We start from the raw sequence: 19,636 nt of genomic DNA, 5'->3' as shown, positions 1-19,636 counted from the left end.
TTCTTTTTCTTCATTTCTTACATTCCACGGATTGTTGATTACCTGCCCCTCTCTCTAGATTTTATGTTACTGAAAATCGGGGTTTGTGTTTTGAAGGAGGAAGATGTCGAAGGCTGTCAGTAACTGGGAGAGACTGGTTGAGTCGGTCCTGAGGAGGCAGCGCCTCGGCGGAGTGGATGCGTTCGGGCAAGCTGTTAGCGGCATTGCAGGGAATGTTCCCTCCTCGCTTGCGAGGGGTGCAGATATTGATGCGATACTTAGAGTAGCTGACGAAATACAGGAAGATGATGCCACTGTTGCTCGGATTTGTGCGTTCCTTCGATCCTTTAGATTTTTTCCCCGCTTTGTGATCCGTTTGCAGATATGGTTCAATGCTTGCATTTTTTGTGGTGTTTGTGCTTTTCGAAACGTTTGATGCGTTATTGGACTTCAACGAAGTTCCTCATTTTAGTCAATGTGGTTTTATGCATTGGATAATGACTCAATTCAATTAGTAATGCTGTTTGACATGAGTTGGGGCATGCATTCTAAGTTACTAAGACTATGTTTGGGAGCCTTGCAATGGGATGGAAACACGGTTTCTGTGTGTTGCCAAAATATTGTTTTGCCAATGCGTGATGTTGAGAGATGGAATTGCCAAAAATATCCTCTCGTGAAAGGTGTTGAAATGTGGTCTTGGGCCTGCCAACACCAGTGCCAATGCATTGTTTCGGCAATGCCACTGCTCCCAAACAACAAGAGAGTATGAGAGCATGGTGGAAACCACAACACAACCTCCGATTCAAAGCTCCCAAACATAGCCTAAATGATAAACTATTTCTTTTCAACTTCTTTGTCAGATTTCTTTAATTTATCAAGATGAAAAACATTGCTAGTACAAGAATCATTTGTTGGTACAAGCAAGCACTGTAATCGGTGTCTCCTTATTTTTATTTCCATTTCATTTTTAGTAGTCAAGCTGGGATGGTAATCTGGGCAGGATCCCTGTGATTTTTTTTGAACCCAACAAGCCCCGACTTTCATGCTGGAAGTTTTACTCTTCCAGCTGCTAATATCAGAATTTTCAAGACTCGATGATGGGACAACATAATGCAAAGCTAATTGGGTAGAACAAATTAAATGACACGATGACTCTTGTGAGAAATGTTGACATGGTACAAGTAGAAGGAACTAGGAAAAGAGGAAGACCACTGGAACTTGGAAGGAGGAAGTTAGAGGTGACATGAAGAATTGTAAAGTGACCAAAGTTGTAGCTCTAGATAGACAAGAATGGAGAAATAGGATTTGCAAAACTGATGGCATGTAGTTGGAATAAGACTTGATGACGATGATGAAAGTAAATGACATGACCTGATGTTAGTTCTCCAAAATATTACTAAGAGTCATTCTGTTTGCCCAGTAATGGCTGCACAATTTTTTTAAAATGCCAGATGCTGGTCTTAGTGCTTTATGCCTTGTGTATCTTTCTAGTTTTAAGGACACATTTAGAAGCGGGAAAATGATAGAAAAAATACAAGTAGGAAAGAAAAAATGGCAACTTTTCCAACTCTTTCAAACAAGAGAAATTTTTTGAAAGGAAAGTTTTTTTTTTAAAAGTTTGATCTTTTATAGGAAAAATTCCATTTTTCCTATCAAAACTCTTTTTGCATTAGGGCAACCATTCACCCACAACACACCTCATTCCACGTGGTTGCCAGAAGAAGAGCTTCTTCCATCTTCATCTTCCTCCTCCTCCTGCCCACCATCATTTTCATCTCTCTCTCTCTCTCTTGTGGTTGACCACCTCTCTCTCTCTATTTGGTCCAAGCCTACCACCTATGTCACATGGACTCTTCTAACAGGGCTCCGCACCTGCACCCAGGGGGTGCGACACTTGGACACAACTTCCTTTGTTTTAGGTGAAGTCAACCACACGGAGGTCCATTTCTATCCAAAAGTAGATTCAGTTAACCCTAATCAAGTCCATTTTTATTTATATATTATATATATTATATATATATATATATTATATATATATATATAAATACATAAATGCACACAAATACACGTAGTGTTAACTTAAAACTGTTAAAAATTATATATATATATATATATATATATATCCTCCCCGCACCCTCACACCCCCGCAACCAAGTTTTTTTAAAGTGCTGCATCGCTGAATCCGTATCGCCGCATCCGCACCTAGGTGACATAGCCTACCACCATTTTCAGATCTCTCTCTCTCTTGGGCATGTTCGACCACCTCTCTCTTTCTATCTGGTCCAACCACCTCTCTCTGAGAGGGGGCTGATCGACACTCTCTCCCTCATTTTTTCACATTTTTCCACTCTATTTTTCTCATGCTACACAAACAAGCGAAATTTTTTCATTTAGAAAAGTTATCATATCAAAACCTCTCATAGGCAAAACTATCTTTTCCTATAAGTGTTTTTCCTAGGCAAAGCTTCATTTAGAAAATTTTGTAGTAAATCTAGTGACTCCGTAGTGTCAGATGCTATCAAAGGTTCGTTTCTGTCTGAATCTGGACTTGGTTTACCCTATTCAAGTCCAATTTTATCTATATTATATACATAAATACTTACACACACACACACACACACACACACATATATATATATATATATCTATATCTATATATATATATATATATATATATATATATATATATATATATAGAGAGAGAGAGAGAGAGAGAGAGAGAGAGAGAGAGAGAGAGAGAGAGAGAGAGAGAGAGAGAGAGAGAGCTTGTATGTATCGTATCGTAACCCGTATCAGTCGGGCTCATAGTTACACTGTATCGTATCCTAATTTTTTAATAAAAAAATATCAAAATAGTCAAGAAAAACAGGAAAAAATAGCAAAAATTCTAAAAAGTCATAGCACATGAAACAATGATGAATTATACAAAATACAACCATAAAATCACATATGAGCTTCATAGGACATCATCAAACATCAACTACTATAGAATCATAGAAAATATTGCATGCATATCTCACAAGAACAATGCAAAATATTAAATATCTTGCAATTAAGAACATGACACAAAACTCATACTTTCTTATTATATAGACAAAAACAAAATAACCAAGTTTATAAATAATTAAGTGTTAAATAACCAAGTTCTTTTAAAACATATTACATAAAACCTCAATAATCATAATCTTCTTCATCTTCATTATTTTCTTCTTCTCCTCCTTTGACATCCACATCTTCTCCAAGATAGATGGGTCTTCATCATCTACCTCTTGTGCTCTTTCCATGTTAATCCACTAAATGACCTCTTCATTCAAGCGAGTCCTGCTTCTTCAACCCATGCATCCAATACATCAAAATGTTCCAAACTGATGAGATAAAATTGCTCTTTGTGCCTCTTTGCTGATAACTTTTCGATTTGTCTAAAAAGATGACATGAAAAAATTAATTGGGATTTGAATGAAAATGACAAACTTTATAATTTTATATACCTTTGTTTCAGTCGTAAGTTGTAGCGAACATAGAAGAGGTCATTGAGCCTTTTGTTATCTAATCTATTTCTTCTTTTAATATGCAATTGCTCATACACACTCCAGTTTCTCTTGAATCCACTTGGACTACATGTTTGACTAAGAATGCGAATGACAAAAGCTTTCGAATTTGAAACATCATTTCAAGACCTGACCCACCACATGTTTGAAAAAACAAGAAAATGAGAAATCAATAACACAATAACAAATATACATTAATACAAAACATCATAACTAAATAACAATATGGAATTAAAATTAAAATAGACAAAATAAATCACCAAAATGCATCATGTCACGGTTTCACACTGCTGGAGGTCTCCTCATATCATACAATGCCTTATTATAATTTTTTATTAACTTATGAATTTGATCTTAAATGCTATAATCAGGCATCAACCTTTCGATGCAATCCAAAAGTCCCTTGTTGACTTTCTTATCTATTTTAAACGTAGGAGAGTATCTAAATGCATGATTTAAATAATCTGCTGCAACATGAAGAGGTTGATAAAGTTACCCAGTCCACCTATGATGAATGATGTTGCATATAGGTATGCATAATTTTTTATTTCCGTTCAAATTATCTCTAATGACCTCTTTTGCCTTATCCATGATCTCATAGAGATAACCCATAGTTAGTCTGTCTTCACTGTCAACCTATCAAAGCACCTTCACAAAAGGTATAGTTATTCTTGACAACTTCACGCATGAATCCCATAATTCACTTCTAAATATATTATCTACAATTTTTGGGCTTTCTTTATTGTGCATGGGGATATGCATTCCACTCATCTCATGAAAACATTTTTTCTAATGCAATTCTATTCTTTACTACACTTTACATTATCAAAAAATTTGTAGCAAATCTAGTAACTGTACTACAAATCAACTCGGCACCACCAGCGTACTTTCTCATCAAACTCAAAACCAATGCATGATTTTTAATAAATTTAATAATTTCTTAGCAACGTTCAATTGTTTGATGTACCTCATCTATGTTGCCGACCCAAAATTTTCTACAATTTCTTTACCTACAACAACAACAACAACAACTACTACTACGCCTTCATCCCAAAACAATTGGGGTCAGCGATATGAACCAAAAAAGAAAATCATTATGGGTCTTCCACATGAATCCTTCTCCTCCAATCATTTCTATCCAATGCCATGTCCTCAGTGAGGTTTAAAGCATTCACATCCTTTCCTATCACCTCCATCCATGTCTTCCTAGGCCTACCCCGACCTCTTTTAACTAATATATTTTCCCATTTCTCCATCCTTCTAACTGGAGCATCATTAGGCCTTCGCCGAATATGTCCAAACCACCGTAAACGATTCTCTCTCATCTTATTTTCAATGGGTGCAACACCTACCTTCTTACGTATCTCCTCGTTCTGAATCTTATCTTTTATTGTATTTCCACACATCCATCTCATCATACGCATCTCAGCTACACTCATTTTTTGAATATGATGTCTCTTGGCAGCCCAACATTCCGTACCATATAGTAAAGCGGGCCTAATAGTCGTCCTATAAAACCTTCCCTTCAATCGCAATGGCATTCTACGATCGCACAACACTCCAGTTGCACTTTTCCATTTCATCCACCCAACCTTTATCCTATGATTTACATCTCCATCAATTTCTCCATACTTTTGAATGATAGATCCCAAATATTTGAAACAATCATCCACCAGTATTTCTTGCTCACCAAGATTCACTACACTCCCATTACTACTTCGTTGCTTACTAAACTGACATTCCATGTATTCTGTCTTATTTTTACTCAACTTAAAACCTCTTGCTTCCAATGTCTGTCTCCATAATTCTAACTTAGGATTAACCCAAACTCTAGACTCATCAATCAAAACAATATCATCAGCAAACAACATACACCACGACACATTTTCTTGAATTGATTTCGTAAGCTCATCCATCACTATAGCAAATAGGAAAGGGCTTAAAGCAGATCCTTGATGTAACCCAACCGTTATAGGAAAATTGGTTGTCACCCCTCCACAAGTGCGGACATTGGTTACTACTCCTTTATACATATCTTTAATTATTCTAATGTACTTGAGAGAAACACCTTTCTTCATCATTGTGTACCAGAGAACGTCCCTAGGTACTCTATCGTATGCCTTCTCCAAATCAATAAAGACCATATGCAAATCTTTATTCCTCTCTCTATTTCTCTCGATAAGTTGTCTAAGAAGATGTATAGCTTTCATAGTTGATCTTCCAGGCATAAAACCAAATTGACTCTCCGATATCATGACAACGTTTCTCAACCTAGACTCAATCACCCTCTCCCAAAGTTTTATAGTATGACTCATGAGTTTTATACCACGATAGTTTGTGCAATCTTGTATATCACCCTTATTCTTATATAGAGGCACCAATGTACTATTCCTCCACTCATTAGGCATCTTATTTGTCCGCCAAATCTTGTTAAAAAGATTTGTCAATCATTCTAAACCTTTATCTCCCAAGCATTTCCAAGCCTCGATAGGTATACCATCTGGGCCAAGTGCCCTTCTTGATTTTATTTTCTTCAAAGCCTCTGCAATTTCTTTCTTTTGAATCTTGCGCATGAAGTCACGATTCATCTCTTGAAAAGGAATTGAGAAGTCTCCAAGATCCTGAGCATGACTTTCATTAAAGAGCTTTTCAAAATAATCTTTCCATATCTCCTTAATCTCCTCATCTTTGACTAAAACCCTTTGTGTTTCATCTTTGATACATCTAACCATACCCAGATCCCTTGATTTCCTATCTCTCTTCTTTGCAAGCCTATAAATATCCTTCTCGCCCCTCTTTGGTATCCAACTTGTCATAAACCTCCTTATATACCTTATCCCTCGCGTTCCGAACTACTTTTTTAGCTTCCTTCTTTGCTATCATATACTTCTCCAAATTCCCATTATCACGACTCTTACTTAGATTTCTATAACACTCTCTTTTAACCTTAATAGCTAATTTGACATCCTCGTTCCACCATGATGTATCCTTACCTAGCGGTGCACCGCCTTTAGACTCACCCAATACCTCCTTAGCTATCTTTCTCATGCCACCCGCTATCTTATTCCACATTGATTCTGAATCCTCCTCGAGACACCAATCAGCTTCCTTAACTATCTGCTCTATAAACATTCCTTGTTTAGCTCCTTTCAGTGCCCACCACTTAATTTTAGGATCTATCATATGTCTATCCCTTTTGCGGCATTGTCTAATTCTAAGATCTAAAATTAAGACTCTATGTTGTGTAGCTACACTTTCTCCCGGTATAACCTTACAATCGATGCAACAACCCCTATCTCTCTTTCTAAATAGGAAAAAATCTATCTGACTCGTATTATCCCCACTTTTAAATGTTATTAGGTGAAACTCTCTCTTCCTAAACCAAGTGTTTGCTAAAATCTTGTCATGGGACAAACCAAAATCTAAAATCCTTTCGCCACTTTCGTTTCTTTCTCCTATACCATAGCCTCCATGGATACTCTCAAAACCATCCCTACTAATGCCTACATGCTCATTAAGGTCACCGCCGATGAAAAGCCTTTCTCCATAAGATATCGCTTGTACTACTCCATCTAAATCTTCCCAAAATTGACGCTTAACGGAATCATCTAAACCTACTTGAGGTTCATAAACAGTAATAATATTAATAATATATGTACCTAATACTAATTTAATAAGTAAAATCCTATCACCCTTCCTACGAACCTCAACTATATTATCTATAAACTCACTACTCATAACAATCCCTACTCCATTCCTATTCCTATTAATTCCTGTATACCAAATCTTATATCCCCAAGGTTCTATTACTTTTGCTTTCTCACATACCCATTTGGTCTCTTATAGACATAAAATATCAAATTTTCTCCTACACATAACATCTACTAACTCTACCAACTTACCAGTTAAAGACCCTATGTTCTAAGAGGCTAACCTAATTTTATGGTCTTGGACTAACTTCTTTACCCACACCCGTCCAACAAAGTGAGGGAACCCTTGCCTGTTTGACACCACACCCGGGCGCCGATGTGACGTGTCGCTTCCAGGCGACGACCTAGCAACCCTTGCCAATTTATCACTGCCTCTGGGCCTATAGAGTACAACGCATCGCTCAGTAGGGAACGCTCCAACGAAATTCTTATATTGGTTCATATTCATAGGGTATGACTAAGTTTTTATGTTGGCTGTCACAGGCCTACCTCAACCCTCCTCCTTTATCCGGGCTTGGGACCGACAATGTATAACTAAACAGTTATACACAGGCGGAGTTTTCTACAATTTCTTTACATGTTGCTCTATAATTTGCTCTATAATTTGCTGCATGAACTGTACAATGTTTTGAGACTGAACTTCTTCTACAACTTGGTCAAAATCCCTCAACAATACATCTGCCGTCTTGGGCGTATCAAACAAATCAATTGATTTTAAAAACATGGTTCCTATGAGACAATAAACAAGAAAATTTATCAAGGTTCTCAACATTTTGCCTGTCTACCCATCTGCCATGATTCTACACCCTCTCTCTCTATGACAACCTCATCTCATCACAATAAGCCTTCACTTTATTCACATTAGCATATAAAATCTTTTCTCTTAAAGTATGATACGAAGACATCTTGTATCTAGGCCCTATACAGGTTATGGCATCTCCCATGACTTAAAAATGAAAATAATTTGCCACATTGAAAGGAATGCAGGCATCATAAAACCATCTGCCAATCGCGATATTTGCCTACTTGACTAAATGCCGAGTCATAGCGGTACGAATGTCGGGTTTCGCCCCAGGGACAGTCTTAGGAGGGAAAAAGCTCTTTATAGAGCCTCTAGCTCTACCTCATCTCGAAGAACTTCCTCATACTCTTCTTTTTGTGCCCGCGACACTACTACTAGCACCAACTACACCTTTCCCCATCGTTGCAGAACTTCGTACTTCTGATGCTACGCTAGGAGCTGTAGGATCAGAAGTAGGGAGCTCATCTTCGTCCTTCCAGGGCTCTACATACCCTATTTTTGCCTCATTCGTCTCTTTTTCTTATCTTTTTTCTCTTAAACCAGTAAGTAATTGCTGGCATTGGCATTTAACGACTTGCAACAATTTTCTTGACATGCATGCCACAACATTGAGATGTATCCTAGCTAAATGATGCTTCAACCGAGAGATACCATCCGAAATAACAATATGACAATAGTTGCACTCAATTTTCAACCGGTTTTCACTCATTATTTGAGTGCCCGGTTGCCATGTCAGTTTATTTGATACCATCTTCTCCCAAAAAAGGTCAATAACAAGGAAAGAATAGTTTTTTTTTTACCTTAACCCGCTTCGTTGAGTGAAAAAATGGTGAAAATACATTCTTGATAAAATTGCAAAAGCCCTTTCTCTTGCGCACAGAGACCCCCAAATCTCTCTCACGAGTCTTAGTGTGCGTGGATACCTCTCTAATAACCTCTACACAAATGAGGGAGTCGGCCCTCAAGAGGTAAAACCCAAAAACTAAAAAAATACTTTTCGGCCCTTTGAAATGACGCCCTGAAATTTCACCGAAAATTTTGAAAATTTTTCTTTATAAATATTGACAACGGAAAACGATTTAATATTGAGTCTGAATTTGAAATTTTGAGTGAGCCACAGGAGTGAAATAAGACACAACTATTATCAGAATAAAAACTAAAATATTATTCACACTATTTTTGACAAAATGTACATATAGTTCAAAACTTGAGAATACAAAATATTATGAACGCTGGACCTGGATCCTCCAGAGAGTACTAGTCCTCGGTGCCGCTCTTGCTGCATTCATTGACCTGTACCTGAACAAAACCCATTAAAGGGTCAAACTTTTGACAGTCTGTTAAGTCTATACCAATTCTGGTAATTTAAAATTTTAAACATATGGAATCAATTAGATAGAGCATTTTCATCGAAAAGTAAGACTTACTACAGAACAAAATTGTTTGCATAATTAGTGTATATTTTCATTACAAACTGTGATTTAAAAGGGTCTTTGTTTCGATAATTAACCACCCACCTTGGTACGTGGGGGAAAACCTTCGCAGACGGTAGAGTCATTCTGGTGGGTATATTATTCTTAGATGTTTTTAACCTGGGTACCTGACTGTAGTGGACCTAAAGCGGGTGGTCCATGACGGGGAGAATCACTGTTAAGGCATAACAAAAAGCAGGATGCATGTTGGACTACTTCAGTAGTTGAAGATCTATCACCTAGGACACGTGGATAGCCTCGGGCTCCGTAGACCTACGAGTGAGTAGAGACCACTGAGATGCCTCATTCTAAAAAATCAGAACAGAATTACTCGAGGTTGTACCATCTACCTTCTCTAAAGTAGTGATTAGACCAGAATGGGTCAGAAGGGTTACCTTTATTACAACGATTATTTTAAATGCCTCACACTGTGTAGGCCAGAATGGGGTTCAATAACCCAAGTACTCGTTTTTAGGGTAATAACCAGAGTCCTGTATGTGTAACTGACCCAATTAGCAATTGCTCTGTATATACGAGCACTTCACCAATGTAACAGATCAATATTTTAAGTTTTGTATGTAGACATGTTTTATTTATCAGATAGCGCTTTGTTTTGCGCTTTGAGAGTTAATTTATTTTAAGGCCGTACACAAGTCAATCCCAGAATGTAAAGTATGCCTTGCACACTACTGTGCACTAGAAAGATCTCTCAAAATCTTGGCCTTTTTTTTTGGGTTGCAATCATTTTCTTTTTTATTCAGAGCAGACTATTCTATTGCCAGTGGGGTTTTCTGAACTTGGAACTCTATTCTTGAGCTAAGCAGAGATGCACGTTGTTTTATGTATGCTTCAAATATTTTATCTTCATAAAGCGGGAAGTATTACTTTATTCAAAATATATGCATGCATCTTTATAATATTTTATTCAGAGTATGATGCGTATCAAAACCCCTACCATTTTATTTAAAACATAATGCATATGCTTATATTATTTTATTTGGAAGCGAACAACTATTTATTTTATTTGACATATAATCCTTTTCCTCTGAGTATGGTACATACAAAAACTATTATTTTATTCCAAGTAAGATAAGTACCAAAACTTATTATTTTATTTGTAATACATTTATTTTATTCAAAGTATGACATATCAAAAACTACTTTATTCGAAATCCAATGCGTGTCAGCAAACATGTACGCTTCCAAAATATATTTAAGTATTCGGAATTCACATGCATTTGGATAGACCTTACCTCGTAAATAATGTTGGTAAGAGACGGAAAAATTTCCAAAAGTCTCGGGGGAATTTTTCCTCTAATATAATCTCCGATGCGCGAAGATTAATCAGTTATTCCTAGTTGAGGCGGCGATGGTTGAAATCTGACCGAATCGGATAGCACGAGGAACCCGGGTTGGCTAACAAGGGAAGCAGACTGGTTTTATAGTCAAACCGGGTCAGCTGGTGTATGAACCGGGTCATGTGGGCTGGGTCTGGCAGAATGTTGGTCTTAGGTGCAAAGCAAGTCAGGGGGGTGCTGAGGACTGGGCGCAGGGCAGCAGAGGTGGGGGTGAGACCGGGTGAGCAGCGGCAGAGTGAAGGTGGTGCTCAGGTGGCTGGTGTTGCCACCAGCAATGGAAGGAAGAGAGGGGAGAGAGTGAATGGGAGAGTAAGAGAGAGTGGGAGAGGGAGCAGATGATGCATCGTGCAAACCCTTCCCCTCCCTTTTATAGTGGGCAGGAGGGTAATAAATGGAAAACATAGGGATGCCATTTGGCAACCCTTATGCAATACCTCTGAAGGCCTTCCCAAAGTGTAAAAGCCTATTTTTACACTTGTTAGCAAGGATAAAACAGTGGGCTTATACCATACGTATGGGCTGGTTTTGAAAAGATGGGTCCAGATCTGGATCTTGGTCCAAGATCCAGATCTGGCCCAATAATTCTCAACCAGACCTTAGGTCTGGTTTGGTTGGGATCTTGTTTCACTAACTGGATCTCAATCTAGGTAGTGGAACTAGATCCTATATTTTTTACCCAATCTTTACCATATATATAATGGTTTTTATGTTAATTGACAATGACATGCAAATCCCTGGACTGGTCAACCCAAGTTTGGACGACCATGACCCTTGGGTACGGTTCTCTTTTTTTTTGAAATTACTATTTTGCCCTTACAACTTGCCGATCTTGTTCCGAATACATCACAACTCCGATTTGGATGAAATCAGAATTGTTCTTAATTTTTTGATACTTATCCAAGTGTTCAAAACTCATAAAATAGACCATAAAAATTAGGATTTTTCCATTGAGGTTGTCGGGCATATTTTGCGAGTGTACAAGCTTCGTTTTTGACAAAATCAATTTCGTTCTTCTCAAAATTTCGATGTGGTCACAACCGTGCATTCGAAAATCATAAAATAGGTTGTTAAAAATATTCATTACCTTATATATTTATATCAAAACAAAATCTCTGAAAAATTATCGAGTATTACACGCCGAGCCTGTACCTGTATCGTATGATACATACGATATAGGCACGATATGCACTCAAATCACGATACAAGTTTTTGTCATATCATTTTCCTTCATAGTTACCATACATATCATACGATTCATACCTTATCGTACAATACGGTACGATACAAACAACCTTGGTTTAGAGACCCTCCAAAAATCATAGTTTTAGGTGGTTTATGACCGTTAGATGTGTTTATCATTGCTTATTTATTAAGAAGCAAGCTATATTTCAAATTGATTTGATACAAAAATGTGAATATTTTATGATCAAATTTTAGTACAATATCAACCATTGATTTTTTTACCTCTTAACGGTTCTGATCTAGCACACCACCTAAAACTATGATTTTTGTAGGGTCCTAACAGAAAAGGGGGCAGCACAATCCACATTTTCTCTCTCTCTCTCTATATATAGATAGATAGATAGAGATATATATCCACACCACCACCCCAATTTTTTTTAAACTGCCATGTCTCAACCACACTTATGTGACAGTGGTGAGCAAAGGAATCAAGGAGGATAATTCTCATTACAAAGGATCAAACTACATCTACGTAAGAGACTGCTGCATCTGCAAATTGCATCACTGCTGGAGCTTTTCAAGGTAAAAACGAAAAGGTGGCTCAGGTGACTGGGGACCAGAAGTATGATTAACCCGACCATGGTATATTTGATATGGATTCTGTGGTAGCCTCATCAGAGGGCAAAACCAATTAGGTGAGTGGAAGACCTGCCCAAGTCTGATGAGCATCCAAAACCAAAATATTATATTATAAATATATATATATATATATGTATCTATGAAAAACAAGGATTTTATTAATCGTATTTTGGCTTCAGATGCTTATCATAAACCTGCACAGCTGAAGCTGCCATACACCTAATTGGTTTTCTTCTTTGACGAGGCTACCACAGAATCCATATCAAATAGGAAAATGTCTTGCAACATAATACAAAGTGATATCTTTCACCATATTTTCATAATAATAATGATAATGATAATAATAATAATAATAATAGTTGATGCTTTAGTGTATTCTTAAATAATCCTGAAAGACAAACAAGAACAGATCTTCACCAAGATACACATCCCTTATTCCCATTACTTCTTTTTTCAACCAAGCCTTTAAAATACCATTCTAGTGCGAAGTACAATGATAAATCAATCAATCATTAAAAATAACAAAGACATAATTTGCATTGAATATCACCAAAACACAAAATGTTTCCTCTATTTCTTTTCTTCATTTATTGGTAGCTCTTCTAAAATATGGTTTCATCTGCAACTTGTATGAGAGAGAAAGTATTGTTCTCTACACCCGTTAATCGTGCAACAAACCTTTTTTTCCCCAAGAAGAGAAGGAAAAAGAAATAGAAAGTTGATCTAAGAATGTTGAATTAAAAAAGAAAGGAACAAAATTTATACAATTAATGGTCTTGTTAGTTGGAAAATCACCTAGTCGAAACCCCTCCTTGTGGCTGAAGTCCCAATCATAATAAATAAGTGAACCTCGTTAATGGCTATGTCACATGGGTGCGGGTGCGGGGATTCGGCACTTCCAAAAAACCCGGGTGCGGGGGTGCGGCAGGGGCAAAAATGTAGGGTGTCAGAATCGAAATCCTTAGCACAACTACTTCTTAGTGAAACAGGTGAGACAAATAGTTAAGATAAGATATCATGCAATATTTTGAAGGAAACACAGACATGACAATTTATAACATTTCAGCAATTTTCATGTAACAATTATAAGTGCTAAGCATGCATAAATATTAAAGCAGTAGCAAGTAACAAACTTTCAACATGCAATAGAAAAATAAACATTAGACCTCAATTGTTTTGGGATGAAGGCGTAGTTGTTGTTGTTTGTTGTTTTATATGATTGAATGAACAATTAAAATATGCATGATCTAATGCATAGCAGGAAAATACATGACGTATGTGAAATGAGTGAATCATTTTATTATCTTTTATTTAACTTTCTCTTTCTATATACATGCCCTGTTAAATGCATACAACTTTAAGTTCATCTTTTTAATTATCGCTGCCCGCGGACACATCAAACGAGTACTATCATCGATGTTAAGTTAGGTTTCCAAGATAGTTTTGCACACAATTTGTATTTTGTTACTGGGTCCCATACTTAGCCCTCGACCAAATCACCTTCGGAACATTAGACTTCCGCATCTAATGTTGGGGATGCAAGAGACAACCTATGCTCACAAGTGTCACTTTCTTGGTACAAAAAACAACAGCTGTGTCAAAACACACCACCCCCAAGTAAAGTGACAGACTCTCTCTAAAACCTTGGCCGGGAGACGGAACCTCAATATCGGGTTCAAGGGACAAAATAAGCCCACGGAGTTTTTGTATCCTCACAGTCTCCTCAAAACCGAATCTCTAAGATCTCCATTCTCCAGATGAGAGATCCCAGAACGTATATTACACTGTTCTTAATTATTGCATTTTATTTAAAGTCAATTCTTTAAGTTTTGCAACACCATATGCAAAACTAAAGGTAAAAACTAGCATTCCACCCCTGCGAGGATCCTTACGGGACTCCAGCCCGTGGGGACAACAAGAACAGTGTAGTAGTGTGCAATACCAACTTATGTGGTTTAAGTGATGCATTTACACATATATGAAAAACAACCAAATCCGTGGCTCTCCAGACCGGTGATTGTCCATTTAGGCCATCGATGCATCACATACAAAACCAGAGCAATAAGTCATTTATAACACCATACTAATGTGCCAAAAGTATGTGCACCCTTGCAAAACAAAGCCAATCATGAGCATGTAATTTCCCAAATCATACGTTTCCTTGCCATGTGTATTTCCTACTTCAATATACACGTGTTCGTGCCAATGCATATTCCCTTGAGTGTGTGTGCACGTGAACAAACCCGTTCTTTATGCATGTTCATGTTAAGTGACACATCAGTCACATCGGTTTTGCATAACATAATTTTTATGTTTTGTTGCATAATCATAGCATAATTTCGTTGGGGTGTTCCCTACTGAGTGACGCGCTGTACTCTATAGGCCTGGAGGCAGTGATAAATGGGCAAGGGTTGCTAGGTCGTCGTCCGGAAGCGACGCGTCACACCGGCGCCCGGGTGTGGTGTCAAATAGGCAAGGGTTCCCTCACTTTGTTGGACGGGTGGGGGTAAAGAAGTTAGTCCATGACCATAAAATTAGGTTAGCCTCTTGAAACATAGGGTCTTTAACTGGTAAGTTGGTAGAGTTAGTAGATGTTATGTATAGGAGAAAGATTGATATTTTATGTAGACCAAATGGGTAGGTGAGAAAGCAAAAGTGATAGAACCTTGGGGATATAAGATTTGGTATACAGGAATAAATAAGAATAGGAATGAAGTAGGGATTGTTATGAGTCGTGAGTTTATATAGATAATGTAGTTGAGGTCCGTAGGAAGGGTGATAGGATTTTACTTATTAAATTAGTATTAGGTATATATATTATTAATATTATTAGTGTTTATGCACCTCAAGTAGGTTTAGATGATTCCATTAAGCGTCAATTTTGGAAAGATTTAGATGGAGTAGTATAAGGGACATCTTATGGAGAAAGGCTTTTCATCGGCGGTGACCTTAATGGGCATGCAGGCATTAGTAGGGATGGTTTTGAGAGTATCCATGGAGGCTATGGTATAGGAGAAAGAAACGAAAGTGGCGAAAGAATTTTAGATTTTGGTTTGTCCTATGATCTTAGTAAACACTTGGTTTAGGAAGAGGGAGTCTCACCTAGTAACTTTTAAAAGTGGGATTAATACAAGTCAGATAGTTTTTTTCCTACTTAGAAAGAGAGATATGGGTTGTTGCATCGATTGTAAGGTTATACCAAGAGAAAGTGTAGCTACACAACATAGAGTCTTAATTTTAGATCTTAGAATTAGACAATGCCGCAAAATGGATAGACATAGGATAGATCCTAGAATTAAGTGGTGGGCACTGAAAGGAGCTAAACAAGGAATGTTTGTAGAGCAGGTAGTTAAGGTGGCTGATTGGTGTCTCGAGGAGGATTCAGAATCAATGTGGAATAAGATAGCGGGTGGCATGAGAAAGATAGCTAAGGAGGTATTGGGTGAGTCTAAAGGCGGTGCACCGCTAGGTAAGGATAGATCGTGGTGGAACAAGGATGTCATATTAGCTATTAAGGCTAAAAGAGAGTGTTATAGAAATTTAAGTAAGAGTCATGATAATTAGAATTTGGAGAAGTATATGATAGCAAAGAAGGAAGCTAAAAAAGTAGTTCGGAACGCGAGGGATAAGGTATATAAGGAGGTTTATGACAAGTTGGATACCAAAGAAGGCAAGAAGGATATTTATAGGCTTGCAAAGATGAGAGATAGGAAATCGAGAGATCTGGGTATGGTTAGATGTATCAAAGATGAAACACAAAGGGTTTTAGTCAAAGATGAGGAGATTAAGGAGATATGAAAAGATTATTTTGATAAGCTATTTAATGAAAGTCATGCTCAGGATCTTGGAGACTTATCTATTCCTTTTCATGAGATGAATCTTAACTTCATGCGCAAGATTCAAAAGAAAGAAATTGCAGAGGCTTTGAAAAAAATGAAATCAAGAAGGGCAGTTGGCCCAAATGGTATACGTATTGAGGCTTGGAAATGCTTGGGAGAGAAAGGTTTAGAATGGTTGACAAATCTTTTTAACAAGATTTGACGGACAAATAAGATGCCTAATGAGTGGAGGAAGACTACTTTGGTGCTTCTATATAAGAATAAGGGTGATATACAAGATTGCACAAACTATCGTGGTATGAAACTCATGAGTCATACTATGAAACTTTGGGAGAGGGTGATTGAGTCTAGGTTGAGGAAGGTTGTCATGATATCGGAGAATCAATTTGGTTTTATGCCTGGAAGATCAACTATGGAAGCTATACGTCTTAGACAACTTATCGAGAGAAATAGAGAGATGAATAAAGATTTGCATATGATTTTTATTGATTTGGAGAAGGCATACAATAGAGTACCTAGGGACGTTCTCTGGTGGACAATGATGAAGAAAGGTGTTTCTCTTAAGTACATTAGAATAATTAAAGATATGTATGAAGGAGTAGTAACCAATGTCCGCACTTGTGGAGGGGTGACAACCAATTTTCCTATAACGATTGGGTTACATCAAGGATCTGCTTTAAGCCCTTTCCTATTTGCTATAGTGATGGATGAGCTTACGAGATCAATTCAAGAAAATGTGCCGTGGTGTATGTTGTTTGCTGATGATATTGTTTTGATTGATGAGTGTAGAGCTGGGGTTAATGCTAAGTAGAATTATGGAGACAGACATTGGAAGCAAGAGGTTTTAAGTTGAGTAAGAGTAAGACAGAATACATGGAATGTCGGTTTAGTAAGCAACGAAGTAGTGATGGGAGTGTAGTGAAGCTTGGTGAGCAAGTAATACCGGTGGATGATTGTTTCAAATATTTGGGATCTATCATTCAAAAGGATGGAGAAATTGATGGAGATGTAAATCCTAGGATAACGGTTGGGTGGATGAAATGGAAAAGTGCAACTAAAGTATTGTGCGATCGTAGAATGCCATTGCGGTTGAAGGAAAAGTTTTATAGGACGACTATTACGCCTGCTTTACTATATGGTACGGAATGTTGGGCTGCCAAGAGACATCATATTAAAAAAATGAGTGTAGCTGAGATGCGTATAATGAGATGGATGTGTGGAAATACAATAAAAGATAAGATTCAGAACGAGGAGATACGTAAGAAGGTAGGCATTGCACCCATTATAAATAAGATGAGAGAGAATCGTTTACGGTGGTTTGGACATATTCGGCGAAGGCCTAATGATGCTCCAGTTAGAAGGATGGAGAAATGGGAAAATATATTAGTTAAAAGAGGTCGGGGTAGGGCTAGGAAGACATGGATGGAGGTGATAGGAAGGGATATGAATGCTTTGAACCTCACCGAGGACATGACATTGGATAGAAATTATTGGATGAGAAGGATTCATGTGGAAGACCCATAATGATTTTCTTTTTTGGTTCATATCGCCGACCCCAATTATTTTGGGATGAAGGCGTAGTTGTTGTTGTTGCATAATCATAGCACTAATGTCAAATTAAATTCTGCATGTAGCAAATTTTCACTCCACCTACCCAACCAATCCATCTCACATGAGCATACTCGATTGAAATTACAACATAAATAAAAGTTTTGATTTACATGCATTCATCTATATACTCATACATTCTTTTTTTTTTTTTAAATAGCCATGCCCAGTCGATCACTCGGCTGGGCCTACCACCAGAGGCACGACCTGACAGGCCAGTCGAATCTGTCAGCCGACATCTCCATGCCATCCGATGTCATACGAATATATATATATATATATATATATATACATTAAAAGAAAACAAGGAAAACCCCAGAAAACATCAATACACAATAGTAGGATCATAGATCCACTATTTCCCTATAAATTTCCATCAAAAGCAAGCATGGAATCCACCTCCATCAGATTCCTCAAATGTTTCACATAAGAAAATACCCGTACCTTAGAATCGACGCTTGAAATAGGCAAGAGGTCACAACAGGGAGAAGATTAAACGAAAGGAAAAGAGGAGAACAACTTCCCAGAAAATGGACCTATGTTCGCTGCCCGTGCCTAAGGTCGTTGTCTTCACAGCGTATGCAGGCTTATCTCCTGACCCCAAGGCATTCCCCACACCTCGGCTCACACAATGGCTGATGCCCTTAAGAATTGAACCTAGACCGTCGACCTAGCGACCTAAGCGAATCTCATGGATAAATCCACGTTCAGTCTAACCACTCTAACTCCGGCTTGAGGACACGACTACCCTGCCTTACGTGCCCCCATTTGCCAGCAGGTTTTGAAAACTGCAACGTCCCAACCCGAGGTAACATGCACTCTCATTGCCCCTACCAAACAAGCGGAGCCCCACTTGGTCTCTCCGAAAAGGGGAGGTAGATCCCTACTGGTTATACAACCACACCGTGGGATTCAAACTTGCAATGCCCCAAACAAGGTGACGAGCACCTACTGCTCCTGCCAGACTTGCGGAGCCCAGTAGGTCTCCCTGTAAAAGGGGGATCAGGCAGGGGCATCGCCCCTGCCTGTTGGCCAGAACAAGGGAAAAAGGGGGCTGCAGGGGCCTCCCCCCCGACCCTCGGCAGAGCCCCAAGGTATTGGTGGTAAGGGTGTTGTCAGCCACCTGTCTACCCTCAACAAGCCCCAAAAAGAGGAAAGAAAAAGGGGTAGACACGACAGGGGCCTCCGTTCTCCTGCCGTCCTCTCGACGAACGCAAAGACAAAGAGGGGGGGAGTCGCAGCAGGGGGCCGTCGGCTCCCTGCCGACCTCCCGACGGAGAGGGGAAAAGAAGAGAGGGAGAAAACAGAGGGAGAGAGAGAGAAGAGGGGGAGCGTACCCGGCGTCGTCGGTCGGCATCGCTGGTACCATCAAACATAGGGAGCGAAGAGAAGGAGAGGAGAGGTGTACCCGACGTTGCTGCTATCGTCGGACGTAGGGAGCGAAGAGTAAGAGAGGAGAGGAACGAGTGACTGCGGTTAGGGTTCTTCCGTCTGAGAAC

At 38.4% G+C, this 19,636-nt stretch overlaps 1 protein-coding gene across 3 annotated transcripts in view; it reads left to right on the top strand.

The window, feature by feature from the left end:
- Positions 1 to 19,636, top strand: part of GSL10 (glucan synthase-like 10) — a 234,036-nt gene that overhangs the window by 539 nt on the left and 213,861 nt on the right. For all 3 annotated transcript variants that reach the window (XR_016432360.1, XM_090008729.1, XM_090008730.1), the window contains exon 2: positions 97 to 308. Coding sequence is in view for 2 of the 3 variants with exons in the window: in XM_090008729.1 (XP_089864855.1) it covers positions 104 to 308 (205 nt within the window). In the remaining variant the exon portion in view is untranslated. The remainder of the gene's footprint in view (positions 1 to 96; positions 309 to 19,636) is intronic.

The sequence above is a fragment of the Nuphar pumila genome, chromosome 6, assembly GCF_984573655.1.
Source record: "Nuphar pumila chromosome 6, dmNupPumi1.hap1.1, whole genome shotgun sequence".
NCBI classification, from domain to species: Eukaryota; Viridiplantae; Streptophyta; class Magnoliopsida; order Nymphaeales; family Nymphaeaceae; genus Nuphar; species Nuphar pumila.
Note: the sequence above shows the minus strand (reverse complement) of the source record. Positions and strands in the feature narration are given on the sequence as shown.